The following is a 13,135-nucleotide window of genomic DNA, read 5'->3' on the forward strand; positions in this document are numbered from 1 at the left end:
GTTCAATTTTTTTCTTCTAAATATATGTCCGTTTTGTGTTTACGTTTGGTACACTTTTACTAGGGTAATTACGGGGTCATGCACCGAACGGCTTAGGAAAACCGTCGCCTAATAACATCGTATTACGCCGCCGTACCTCCGTTAGTCCGGGACACCGTAACACTCCACAATATACCTTACCGCGGTCCTACGAAGTTATCGGCCGGGAAATCGAGTAATTCCCGTAAACAACCCAGCACCACGAAGCCGAGAGGAAGTGTTATTGGGGTGTATATAGAGATGACCCCAAGTCCAGTCCCTTAAACGTCCGGTTAGCTCCTGTCATTACCGGTACCAGTATTGTGGTCAATGCCACAAAACCCGCCGACAACCGTCCACGGTCTAGTACGACCTTTTACTTAATGAGTAGAGGTATCTCGAAAAGTCGTCTGCCTTCGTACATTCCGAGATTTTAGAGAACATCGTCGTCGACGTAAATGAGACCGACTACCTTTGTGTCACGTGTTGTGTCGTCCAAGACTGTACCCGAGGGGTTTGGTAGCGCTGCACCCTTGAAGTGTGACCTAAAGTTCGGTCGAAACCTACAACGAGGAGAGGTCGGGGAAAGAGGGTCTTGGAGACCGCGGAACTGAAGGTTTACTTTATGTTTGACTAAAGCGACTTTTTCCCGTGAAAACCTGGGGGGTGACACCGTTCGCAGGTCACGAAGGAAAAGGATCGGCGGTCAGTGCGGGGAGAAGGCAACATTAAACGCAACGTCTTTCACCCCGACGGTACCCTTATGCCGATAACACTCGTGCGTAAAGGCGCTGTTGAGACACTTGTCACTCGAAACTATGGACCTGAGGGTCGAAGTAGGGTGACGAAACTTCGAGGGGTTTAAGCACCTTCGCTGAGAAGAAGTCGTTCGACAATTCCGACGCCAGTAGGAGGACCCAACACGTTCGAACTATTCTAATTTTTTGAGATAGGATTTTTGAGTTTTCTTAAGCTGTATGCCATAATCAGCAATATTAAAATAATAAAATGTTTGCTATACTTCTGTTTTTTTTAATGAATCCAGAATGTATGACATTTTTGTTTTTTTAATTGCATTACAGAAAATAAAGAACTTTATCACAATATTCTAATTTTCTGAGACAGTCCTGTACACCTGAACATCAGCAGGAGAGGACTCTTTAAAGTAGAGACACTACATACTGATATACCCCTGAACATCAGCAGGAGAGGACTCTTTAAAGTAGAGACACTAAATTCCCCCTTCCTTCTCCCTCAGGGCATGGCGTTGCATCAGAAAGTCTCCGGGGAGCGTCTCGGTCCGTCTAAACAGGCGATGTCTTTCCTCGCTCAGCAGAGACAGTCCACCAACGCCAAGAGAGGCCTCATCCGAAACCACCCCAGATAAAAGAGACTCTGAGAGGAACCAGGAGAAGCACCTCAACTCCCCCTAACTTTGCCTTAATTTCCTCTGGATCTCTGCCCCTCAGAGGATTTCCACGCTGCTGCTGCCCCCTGCTGGCTGTCAATGGTACGACGATGATTCATTACTCTGTGGAGCCCTGGAGGACACAGAATAAACTCCTAAAAGCAAAATAAAATGGAGTTTTAAAGTCCTGAAAAGAGGCTGAATCACCTTGTAAGGTGACTTTTATTTCCTCTGTAGACTCGTGGACACTATCCTGTTTCTTTATGGTTTGTTTTTAGTCTTTTATGCTCTAGAACAGGATGAAATATGAACTAGTTGTTAAGGTTACAGTTGAAGAATGTTAGACTAGAGAGGAGTTATTAGGGGCTTTTACATTTACCATAATGAGGGCTCGAAAAGACTTAAAGCAACACAGACTGGTACATCCGAGTGGTTTTTCCTCAATGCATTTATTTTGTCGTCTTGATCATCTGTTTGGATTTTTTTTGTTTTAATTTGAAGATGCTCGAAAAAGTTGTGTTGATGGCTTTAGTATTTTTCAATCCCTTTTTATCTATTTTCTCTCAAATTCATTATAAGAATTGGTTAAAATGTGCGTACAGATACATCGAAGCACTTTCCTATAGAGTGACGTTGTTTAGTGCCTCAAAGAAAACAAACCTCCCTCTATGGTGGAGAATGAACATTTTAAAGTATCATATATTTTACATACAAATGTTCTCTACATATATATTTTTTTTTGATTAGCTTCCCCTCTTCCCAAAGATTGAAATAGGGTTTTTGAGGGTTTGGACCTTTTTAATGCACTCTCCACTTTAGACTTGATTGGCATTGGAATACACTGGAGTCCATTATGATAAAAACACTAATAATAATGACTCAGCTAATGGCTGTTTACCGCTGCTAGACCTCATTGACACTAAACTGGAAGGAAATGTCTCTACGCTGGAAATCTTTTAAATGTGTGTTGACAGGAAGTCTGATAAGGTTTTAATACCAACACTTTATTTACTACTGTTTAATTTTCCCGTTTTCACCTCATGTAGTCATTTTAGTCCCAGATCAGAGCTACTGTTTGACTTGATCTACATCCCTGTGAGTGTGTTTGCGATGGACTACGTAGACCCTGCTGTGTTTTGACGTTTTTCTACTGCTGTTTGAGTTCATATTTATAGTGTTACGTCACTATCTTTTGCTGCACATTTGAAGGGTTTTAGGTTGTGTGTTTTGTTTGATTCCTATAAAGGCCTGGTAGATTAAAGCATACTTCACACGGGGGTCTGAGAAGAAGATCGGTAGTCCTGTCTGTTCTACTTTTGCACTACAAATAAATGGGATCGTACGATAAGAAATGTTGGTCTGGTTGTTTTCTTTTTGGTGAGTAATGACTCAAAGCGTTTCTGAACACTTGTCCAGAAGGGTGTGAGAAAGAAGGCTGACCCAGGTTTTATCACCTTGCTTCTTGTTGGGGATGCACTTTAATTGTGTCAGGATCTAAAGGCCACACTCATTAGTCAGATTTCTCACGTCCTTTGGGCTAATCAGTCGAGTGAAATGGTGAAAGCATTGTTTATCTGTCACACAACTTTCTCAGGGTGTCCGTGGTCTTAAAAAGTATTACACAGTAATTTCCAAGGTATTACGTGTTGTAGCTTGTTGTCAATAAGTATATAAATTGTCCAAAGAGGTTGTATTCTACAGTCTGCCTGAATGTAATCATTGCGTAGGTGTGTAGTGTGATTCTGTGTAGTTTATTTATGGCATCCCGTTGGGTTTGACGTCATCTGAACAGGACATCGCACGCTCACTACTTGATAGCGCGCGAAGATCCGTTTATGCCGGTTGTTAAACAACATCGTTATGGGGAAATGAAAGTCTGCGTCCAAATGATTGGAATATAAGGAGGAAGGACAATCAATAATGTATATAGTCAATGTGAGGTAAAGTGTGTCGCCAATGTAACCGGTTAAAATTCCAAGTGGTGATGAGGTCCTAAAATGTATGGAAAGGGTCTTAAAAAAGGTCTTAAATTTTACTTCAGGATTCCTGCATATACCCTGTTTCTACAAAAACGTGTTGACCAGCATAGTTTAATCTAGCTATCCAACTTGTAAGCACAAAAAATCATTTAAAATGCCATTTATCAACACAGTTTCATGTCTATATATATATATATATATATGGTAAAATAATGGGATAGTTCCCTATTACACTGTTGACCACAACATATTACTAGACCGACTAGAAAACTGGGTGGGACTTTCGTCAAGAGTTCTAAATTGGTTTGAATCCTACTTAAAGGACAGAAAAAACGTTGTTTCTATAGGTAAATACACATCTGAGTTGACAAATATGACACGTGTGGTTCCTCAAGGCTCCATCTTGGGGCCTCTTCTCTTTAGCATCTACATGCTGGCTCAGATAATGAAAAAAAACAAAATAAGTTACCATAGCTATGCGGATGACACACATTTACGTAACCATTTCACCAGGAGACTATGCTCCAATTAAAACACTGAGTAAGTGCATTGAACAAATCAATGACTGGATGTGTCAGAACTTTCTCCAATTAAACAAAGACAAAACTGAGGTAATGGTTTTTGGAGCCAAGGCAGAACGTATAAAAGTTAGCGCTGAGCTTCAGTCTGCAATGTTCAAAACAACAGAGCCAGAAATCTAGGTGTAGTCATGGACTCTGACCTGAGTTTCAACAGTCACATTAAAACAGTTACTAAATCAGCTTACTATCACCTGAAGAACATATCTAGGATTAAAAGACTAATGTCTAATGTCACAGCAGGATTTGGAAAAACTTGTCCATGCTTTTATCTTCAGTAGACTGGACTACTGTAATGGTGTCTTCACAGGTCTCACTAAAACATATATTAGAAAGCTGCAGCTAATTCAGAACGCTGCTGCTCGAGTCCTCACTGACACTAAGAAAGTGGATCACTCCTGTTCTGAAGTCTTTACACTGGCTTCCTGTGTGTCAACATTTTATTTAAAAAATATTGCTGCTGGTTTATAAAGCTTTGAATGGTTTAGGCCCAAAATACATTTCTGACCTCCTGCTAAATTATGAACCATCCAGATCTCTCAGGTCTTCAGGGACTGGTCAGCTTTCTGTCCCCAGAGTCAGAACTAAACATGGTAAAGCAGCGTTCAGTTATTATGCTCCAAATATCTGGAACAAACTCCCAGAAACCTGCAGGTCCGCTGCAACTCTGACTACTTTTAAATCCAGGCTGAAGACTTTTCTTTTTGTCGCTGCTTTTAATTGATATATTCACATCTTAGACTGCACTGTAACTTTTATTCATGTCTTTTTTCTTTTAATGTTTATTTTATTATCTTTGCTTTTTATTAACTGTTTTTAAATGCCATTTTCTTAATGTCTTATTTTTGTAAAGCACTTTGAATTGCCTTGTGTTGAAAGGTGCTATATAAATAAACTTGCCTTGCCTTGCCTATAGCGATAAAAAAAGTCAGTGTCAGAAAATTATATATAAAATAGTTTGTCAAAATGTATCAAAAGTCATTGTATAGTATGTTGAAAAGTTCATAAAAGTCATAATACAGTATGTTAAAATGTATAAAAACAAGTTCAAGTATATATAATGTCAGAAATGTCATAAAAAATAAAGGGTAGGTCAAAAATATATAAAAAGTTATATTATGTTGAAAAACGAGTCATCCAATCCAATCCACTTTATTTCTATAGCACATTTTAAAAACAGAGGGTTTGCCAAAGTGCTTCACAACAAACATAACATTATAATAAAATATAATATAACAACAATAGATAAAAGGCACACATAAGAATAGATACAAGGCACATAAAGGCTATGGACAGACAATAAAAGCATAAAATAAGTAGTGCATAGCTCAGAGCAGGGCCGTCCCTGGCCAACATGAGGCCCCATGCAGTCTGCATGATCAGCCAGTAGGGAGGGACGGTCCTGGCTCAGACTGACTCGAAAGCGAGGGAAAAGAGGTGGGTCTTTAGGCGGGACTTAAAAGCTTGAAGAGTGGGCGACAATTTGACATGGGGTGGCAGGTCGTTCCAGAGCCTGGGGGCTACCGCTGAGAAGGCTCGGTCTCCCCTGGTCTTTTTCTTGGTTTTAGGGACTACCAGCCGCAGCTGATCAGCCGACCTCAAAGCCCTTGAGGGGGTGTACACCTTTAGGAGGTCGGAGATGTACTCAGGGGCCAGCCCATTAAGCGATTTAAAAACAAACAGAATCTTAAAATGAACTCTAAAATGGACAGGAAGTCAGTGGAGGGAAGCCAGAGTTGGGCTGATGTGGTAATACTGTAAGCAGCCGAGCCGCAGCGTTTTGTACAAGCTGCAGGCGTGCCAGCGAGGTCTGGTTTAGGGTGGCATACATTGCATTACAATCAGTCATAGTCATAGTCGTAGAGTCATAGTCTAGTGTGTTGAAAAAAGGCATGAATCATATTATAGTATGTCTAGAAATATAGTAAAATAATAGGAAATTCTCTATACTGAAAGAAAGTCAAAGTGTAGTATGTCAAAAACAATATATATAAAATAGAATGTCAAAAATGTCATAAAAGATATATGGTATGATAAAAAATACAAAAATAAATCATAGTATATAAAGTAGAAAAAAGGTCATAATATAGTTTGTTATCGTATAAGTATGTCAATAATATCTTAAAACCCATAAGGACCCACCGTGAGACAGGTGTCACATGACCTTTAGATGTTCTGGACAGTTCCTTATACAGCTTTAGCCTTGTTTATATCTCATGAAGTCCCTGAGTGACACACCCTGAACAGTCTGGTGGGTCCTGGGCCAGGTCATGTGATGTTGTGTTCCCATGACAACTTGGTCCAAGATGTCCATTTGCCAGGTCATTTGATTCTGTGTTCCCATGACAACATGTCCAAGATGTCCATGTGCCAGGCTAACACATGTGACATAACGAGCTACATTTCAAAAGCTTTTCTTTTGTTGCTAAAGGTAAAATTCAAGCCATTTAAGAATTAAAATACTTACATAACATGTCCTTTATTACATTTAACCTGTTGTGGAAACATTTATTGATCAAATTGATATGAAACAAATGAGACAAACATCGCTGTGACACTGGTGTCACATCGGGACTTTAACCCTAAACTTTCACAGTAAACCCAAAGTGACATATGCACAATTAAAATATGATTATGATCTGCTCAGTTAATTTAGCTGATTCAATTATATTGAATTATTATATTCTTTATTCTTCAATTCAAAGAATGTTCAAACTCATATAAACCAAAAAATCATCCTCATTAATTAAGTTATAAATAAGAGTTACTTTACCATTAAAGCCCAATGTGACATACAGGACTGTCTCAGAAAATTTGAATATTGTGATAAAGTTCTTTATTTTCTGTAATGCAATTAAAAAAACAAAAATGTCATACATTCTGGATTCATTACAAATCAACTGAAATATTGCAAGCCTTTTATTATTTTAATATTGCTGATTATGGCATACAGCTTAAGAAAACTCAAATATCCTATCTCTAAATATTAGAATATCATGAAAAAGTATACTAGTAGGGTGTTCAACGAATCANGCTGTATGCCATAATCAGCAATATTAAAATAATAAAAGGCTTGCAATATTTCAGTTGATTTGTAATGAATCCAGAATGTATGACATTTTTGTTTTTTTAATTGCATTACAGAAAATAAAGAACTTTATCACAATATTCTAATTTTCTGAGACAGTCCTGTATACGTCACTTTTCAGATATGTGACACAAGGGGGGGGGGGAGGGTTACCTGTCAGAAAGGTGTTCTAGGTGGTGTATTTAGTCTAAATTATGTTCCCCTTAATTTCCACAAAAGTAGAAATGGGTCCGGGTTCTTATGGGTTAAAAAATTAATAGTATGGCATCTCAGAATTGATCAGAACAAAGTCATAGTATAAAAATGTCAAAAATATCTTTAAAAATGTCATAGTCAGTATGTCAGAATTTATGAGAAAAAGACACAGAGTATGTTGGAAAATTCATAAAAAATCATGGGTTAGTTTGTCGAAATGTATCTTAAAAACAATCATATAAAAGTCTGTCAAAATATTAAAAAAAATACAAAAATAATCCTTTCCACTTCCGGCACAGCAGGTGGCGCCAAAGCCTCAACGTGACGTCACCACCAGGAGAAAACAAACATGGCCGACAGCGAGTACTTAATGGCTAAAGTTAGCGACTAGCGTTGGTAATTTCTGCGAAACTCTCAGTATTTGCTGCAGGTATTTGTACTTTACTGCACCCGATAGCTGTCACACTACACTCTGCTCCATCTCACACGTAATTTTGGAGTTTTAAGTGTATTTTTGTCGGTCCATAAAAGGCTTTTTCTAAAACCGGACGTTAGCATTAAGGGTTAGCCACGTTAGCATCCTGCATGCTTTTGTTTTTGTGATTTAATGCTACAGGACTGGCGTTTTTCTAACTGGATTTAAGCGTTTCAGGTGGATTTATCCCGGATTTGTTTTGTATTGTTGGTGGGGTTCAACGAACAGCCAGCTCCCAAACAAAGCCATATTTCTTCTTAAAACAGACCTTTTTTGACCATCTGGACTATTTTTGTAGCCATTACGGGACTTACGGTGGATTTTCTCGGTAGTTTTGTTGCATTGTATTGCTGTTGTTCTCCATTTAGAACCAGCTCCCAAAGAAAACTATACTTTTCTATAAAACAGACTCTACTTTGACCCTCTGGACTTCCCCTGTTTGTGATAATTTCTCCTGCAAACATGGACCCAAAACGGCTTCACGGTAAACACCACATTAGTATCGGTGGAGGTGGAAACAGCAGCAGTGAATCCCCGGCCTCTCCGTCTCATCTACCCGCAAACAGAGCCTCTCTGCCTGGGGGGAACACCTTCGCAAACGACGGTAGCTTCATGGAGATGTTCAAGAAGAAGATGGAGCAAGAGGAGGAGAAGAAGAGGAAAAGAGAGAGCGAGCAAACGACGGCAGGAGGAGAAGATCAGCAGGAGGAAGGAGGACAGACTTCAGTGGAAAAGAAGCCCCCTCCAGTGACAAGCTTTGTAAGGGGTTTGGCAGTTGTAAGATGACACCTAAGTCATTACATCCTGAAATAATGGCAACTATTGCAGTCATTTTTTCTGCATTTCACAACTTGCAAGGACAGGCAGACATCAGTGGGAACTATGAGCTTTGTACGGGGTTTGAAGAAGACTTTATTTATCCCTCACAGGGAGTTGTAAGATGAGATAAAAGTAGCAAAACATCCATATATAAACTGCCATGACTCTAAGTGACACACATTACTTACAAGTGTCATTACACCCTGACATAATGGCAAATATGTCAGTCGTTTTTGTTGCATTTCACCACATATGCAATATTCAAAAGCTTTATTGTCATGTGCACAAGAGCTACAGAAACACCTTTTTACACAAAGCTCCTGCAACACAAGACATACGACACATGAAGCTGGAAGATAGCGGTGATATCTGAGGGAGCAGTGGAGGGTAGGGGTGCCCCTCATGGTGGCCGTGGTGCTGCGGCTGAATGTAGACCTTCTTCTGGTTTAGTCTTCTCCTTCATTGCCAGTCGGCTTCAGGGGCTCCTGTAACGGTTTCAGTCTTCTATCCCCTAACCCAGGTGGGGAAGCGCAGAGGCGGCGTGTTCCTTAAGACCGGCATGGTTGCGAAGAAGCTGAAAGACGAGACAGAAGTGAGTGTGGGGGGGGGGGGTCAATGTGATGTGTGTAATTTGCACGGGTGAAATATGATGATAAGTAGAAGTACAGATACTCGTGTTTAAAAATACTCTGGTGAAAGTGGAAGTACTGACTAAACTTCTTTACTCAAGTCAAAGTAAAGAGGCTTTGAAATGTTCTTCAGTAAAAAGTACCCATAACTAGCAGCTGTTTTAAAGAGTACCTGACCTCCCTTTATATTAATAGAACAATAATGTCATTGTTAGCTAATGAATGTTTCCATGCTGAACAACGGCAACATGACAACGTTTCCATTGGTCCCTCTTCTTTAGAGAAGACCGAAATGATGGATACACGGATCGTGTTCAAATCAATAGGCACGCAATGACTCTAAATAATAATGATCACGCCACCAAACACACATTCAGACTAAAGGAACCAGCCTGTTTGGAAAATGTGAGAAGTAGAAAGTACAGGTATTTGGGTTCAACATGTAAGAAGTCAAAGTAAAAAGTGTTCAGAAAAAGAAGTAGTGGAGTAAAGTACTGATACCAGAAGAATGTACTTAAGTACAGTAACAAAGTATTTGTACTCCACTGCTTCTCACCTCTGCATTTAAAGCACTGGAGGGTCGGCATCATGTTCTTAAAGGATGTGTGTAATCTTCACGGGTTAAATATGAAGATAAATACTTACACGCCTTATTTTTTAAAGCACTGGAGGGTCAGCATCATGTTCGTAAATGATAGACAGTTCTTCGTTATTTAACTGCAGACTTTTGCCAAACAAAAAGCAGAAATGTTGACTTGTTTTTAGGTGAGCACATTTCTGTTTCTGTTATCGTCTTAAATACTAAGTAAAAACTACAAGTATCTTTTATTAATTTCTGGATTTCAGAACCCAATATCGTTCTTTAGTTACTCCACCAACTTTCTTTTTAATGCGTAAGTTAAAAATAAAATCAATGAATAAATACATATTTTTAGGAAATCCAACGCAGTATATAAGATAATTCAAACTAGCTGCACCTTTACCAGCTTTGATAGCACATCAATAATCCAGTCATTTCATATATATGATTCTTTAATGGGACATAACAAGTACTTTTCTTTTGTTACTTTAAGTATATTTTGATGCCATTTGTACAATGACTTGCATTTGGTTTTGACGATGTTGGTATACAGTTAGGTATATTCTACTTTACTATAGATCTGAGTGCTTGTACCTATAATCCTAATCCAGTCATTTCATCACTCAACTCTTCAAACTGGCTTTTAATGTGATTGTTGTTTTATTGCTCGATTTTAATGTGACTTTAACTATATGTTTTTTACTACCTCTGTAAAGCGACTTTGAGCACCTGTAAAAGCGCTTACAACATAAATCTATTATTTTATATATATATATATATATATTAGGGTGGTCCTTAAAATTGAAAGTGGGACAGTCTAAGCTCTAACCCCCAGAATTAATTTCAATCAGGAGAGACTTCATTTTGTTTAAATAACATTTATTGACACACGTCATGTGATAAATGTAAAGTCTTTGGCGATTAGACCCCGATCCTGAAATCGTATATATAAAGGGGAAATGCAGCCGTGAGCATATAGGGAAGTTTAGCCTCAGTTGCAGCTGCTGGTGTGGCAGCCCAGAGGTCTGTACTACGAAGCAGGATTTTCGCTTAGCCAACTAACTTCAGGGAAAACTCTGGGTTTCCGGTCCTACGACGCTGGTTCTCTTTTTAGCAGGCTAGATCTCCATGGTAACATATGCTGAGCGGCTAACCTGCCCCGGAGCAGGTTAGGTTGCAGGCTAAGAGCTCAACTCAGTGAAAGCACTGCCTGTTGACCAATCAGAGCTCAGTGTGCGGAGTTTAAAGCGATCAAGTCATATTACAGGAGAAAGGAAATACAGAAAAGCTGCCGTTGCAGGAAAGACGGCCGGCAAAAATCACCGACTGTGTGAACGTGAACATTAATAGAATATCACCTCCCATCTTCAGAGCAATCTGACTATTATGACATTAGCGTTAAGAAAGCTTAATTAAATATCTGCCACAACATAAGTAACCGGATCAGAGTAACATTAAGTACAGTCCGCGGCATATCACATCATAATGTATCATATATCTCCTTATCTGAGTCAGCTGAGCCGTATCTGGCCGTGCAACACTTACAGTGTCACATACTGTATGCAGAAGTATTATTTTAAGCAACACATTAAGTTGACGAAACACTCGAGACAAATGTAATTAAAGTCAGATCGTGTCTTAGCGGGGCAGTGACATCATAAACCTGTTAATGTACGCATTCAAACACGTTTTCTTTTACCAGCTGTATTCAGCTATGTGGCTTTTATCCTGGATAAAGCGTTTAAGTCATGGATGTTTAAAGTTTAACTTCTTCATATTTGTCTAATATTATAGTTTATACTTTTCATTCAGGAAGTATGACGCTGCGCTGTCAGTACGCTTCTCCATGTTTGTGATTGGTCGAATGCTCCAAATACCACCCCTTTCATGTGAACGCGCACCTAACTAGATAGGGCACGGCTGGCTTGAGCGATCCACTTGATAACCCGTGTCGTAGGACCGTTTAGCGAGAGCGCGTATGTTTTGGATTAGGCCAACCGGCTAACTCAAACATATCCAGGTTAGGTTGAACCAGCTTCGTAGCACAGGCCTCAGGTCCATTGTGGGGGGGGTAAATGTTGTCAGATTGAGGAAAACATTCACCAGGAGAGTTTTCTTGACTAATAGAATGAATTCTGGGGGTTGGAGCTTAGACTTTCCCACTTTCAATTTTAAGGACCACCCTACGTGAGGCTAAACTCCAAGGTCGATGAGGGAGGGGTACATGTTGTTGGAATTTGAATAAAATTCACCCGGAGAGTTTTCTTGACTATCATAACAAATTCCGGTGGTTGGAGCTTAAAATAAATGAATTTGAAAATGTACATGGCCCTAAGGACCACCCTGATAGATATATATATATATATATATATATATATGATTCTGAAATGGGACATAACAAGTACTTTAGTTTTTTGGTACTTTAAGTATATTCTGATGCCATTTGCACTTTGACTTGCATTAGTTTTTTGACAATGTGGTAAATACTAATAGATCCGAGTGCTTCTTCCATCTTACGTTAATCCCCTTGTGTTTCCTTCTTCCTCAGCGAGAGCCAGGCAAGAGCGATGCCTGGTCATCGTACATGGCCGAGGTAAAAAAGTACAAAGCTCACCAGTGTGGCGACGACGATAAAACCCGACCTCTCGTCAAGTAAAAAGTCCGTCAGGCGGGATCAAACTACAAAGTGTTGAGAGGGGAAAGCCACCTGGAGACGTTCCTCCTGCTCTCTCCAGACTTCCTGTTCCAGAGTCCATCCTCATGAAGTCTCTCACAAACTGCTTCAGACCCTCCTCCCTTCCTTTTTGTATTTCATGTACTTTATTTTGCTTTGTTTGTCTCGTTGGGATGTCAGAAGGTGTTTCAGGATCCGTTTATTTTTTGATCATAACTGTTTCATGTTTTCAATTCTTTGTCTGGGTTCAGTTTGGGCATCTTTAATTAGTTTGGATTTGATTTGAAAGCCGAATCAAGGTGTCAATTAAATCTACACTGCCCAATGACGCGTGGTGTTGTGCTTCAGTTTTGTTTGATCCTCTTACAGATGCTGCCTTTAAGGAATGTTTCCCCACAACAATATTATTTGTTTTCAATAACTCACCCTGTGTTACCTTTTTAAAAGAGGCCCTCTTTTACTTTTTGAGGACTCTTTAAAGTAAAGACACTACATACTGATATACACCTGAACATCAGCAGAATATATCCTCTTTGAAAGCATAATAGGAAAACCTTTTCTATTTGCCTTTCCTCCACACTCAGCGGTGAATAAAAATAAGTTTTGATGTAAATAGGAGACTGCAGAGTGCTTCCCAAATATGAATATTTGCTAAAACGACAACTTATAAACACTTCTGCATGAACAGTCCC

The 13,135-nt window shown here is 39.4% G+C and overlaps 2 protein-coding genes across 3 annotated transcripts in view; one reads left to right on the forward strand and one right to left on the reverse strand.

Moving 5' to 3' along the window:
* The window catches only part of LOC104944763 (protein Hook homolog 2-like), a 1,356-nt gene extending 609 nt beyond the window's left edge, over positions 1-747 (reverse strand). The window contains exons 1-2 of the mRNA XM_010770339.1: positions 678-747; positions 526-581 (exon numbers count right to left, since the gene is read on the reverse strand). Of these exons, the coding sequence (XP_010768641.1) occupies positions 526-581; positions 678-747 (126 nt within the window). The remainder of the gene's footprint in view (positions 1-525; positions 582-677) is intronic.
* A 6,805-nt stretch (positions 748-7,552) lies between these two features.
* Positions 7,553-12,771, forward strand: trir (telomerase RNA component interacting RNase). 2 transcript variants are annotated; one of them, XM_010770337.1, is made up of 3 exons: positions 7,553-8,500; positions 9,081-9,152; positions 12,318-12,771. In XM_010770337.1, the coding sequence occupies exons 1-3, from the start codon at positions 8,204-8,206 to the stop codon at positions 12,423-12,425; spliced, it is 477 nt and encodes a 158-aa protein (XP_010768639.1). In that variant the 5' UTR covers positions 7,553-8,203; the 3' UTR covers positions 12,426-12,771. The 2 variants fall into 2 exon arrangements, with proteins under 2 accessions (XP_010768639.1, XP_010768638.1); XM_010770336.1 differs by having other exon boundaries at positions 7,610-8,518.
* Positions 12,772-13,135: the final 364 nt, after the last annotated feature.

Source organism: Notothenia coriiceps, unplaced genomic scaffold, assembly GCF_000735185.1.
Source record: "Notothenia coriiceps isolate Sejong01 unplaced genomic scaffold, NC01 NC01_scaffold00008756, whole genome shotgun sequence".
Lineage (NCBI taxonomy): Eukaryota > Metazoa > Chordata > Actinopteri > Perciformes > Nototheniidae > Notothenia > Notothenia coriiceps.

What these genes read in the sequence shown, in the direction of transcription:
- trir (XM_010770336.1), top strand. Translation starts at nt 8,204, where the DNA reads ATGGACCCAAAACGGCTTCACGGTAAACACCACATTAGTATCGGTGGA. An exon ending in TTGTAAGGGGTTTGGCAGTT is followed by an intron (nt 8,519 to 9,080) that starts GTAAGATGACAC and finishes CCCCTAACCCAG; the next exon opens with GTGGGGAAGCGCAGAGGCGG. An exon ending in AGCTGAAAGACGAGACAGAA is followed by an intron (nt 9,153 to 12,317) that starts GTGAGTGTGGGG and finishes CTTCTTCCTCAG; the next exon opens with CGAGAGCCAGGCAAGAGCGA.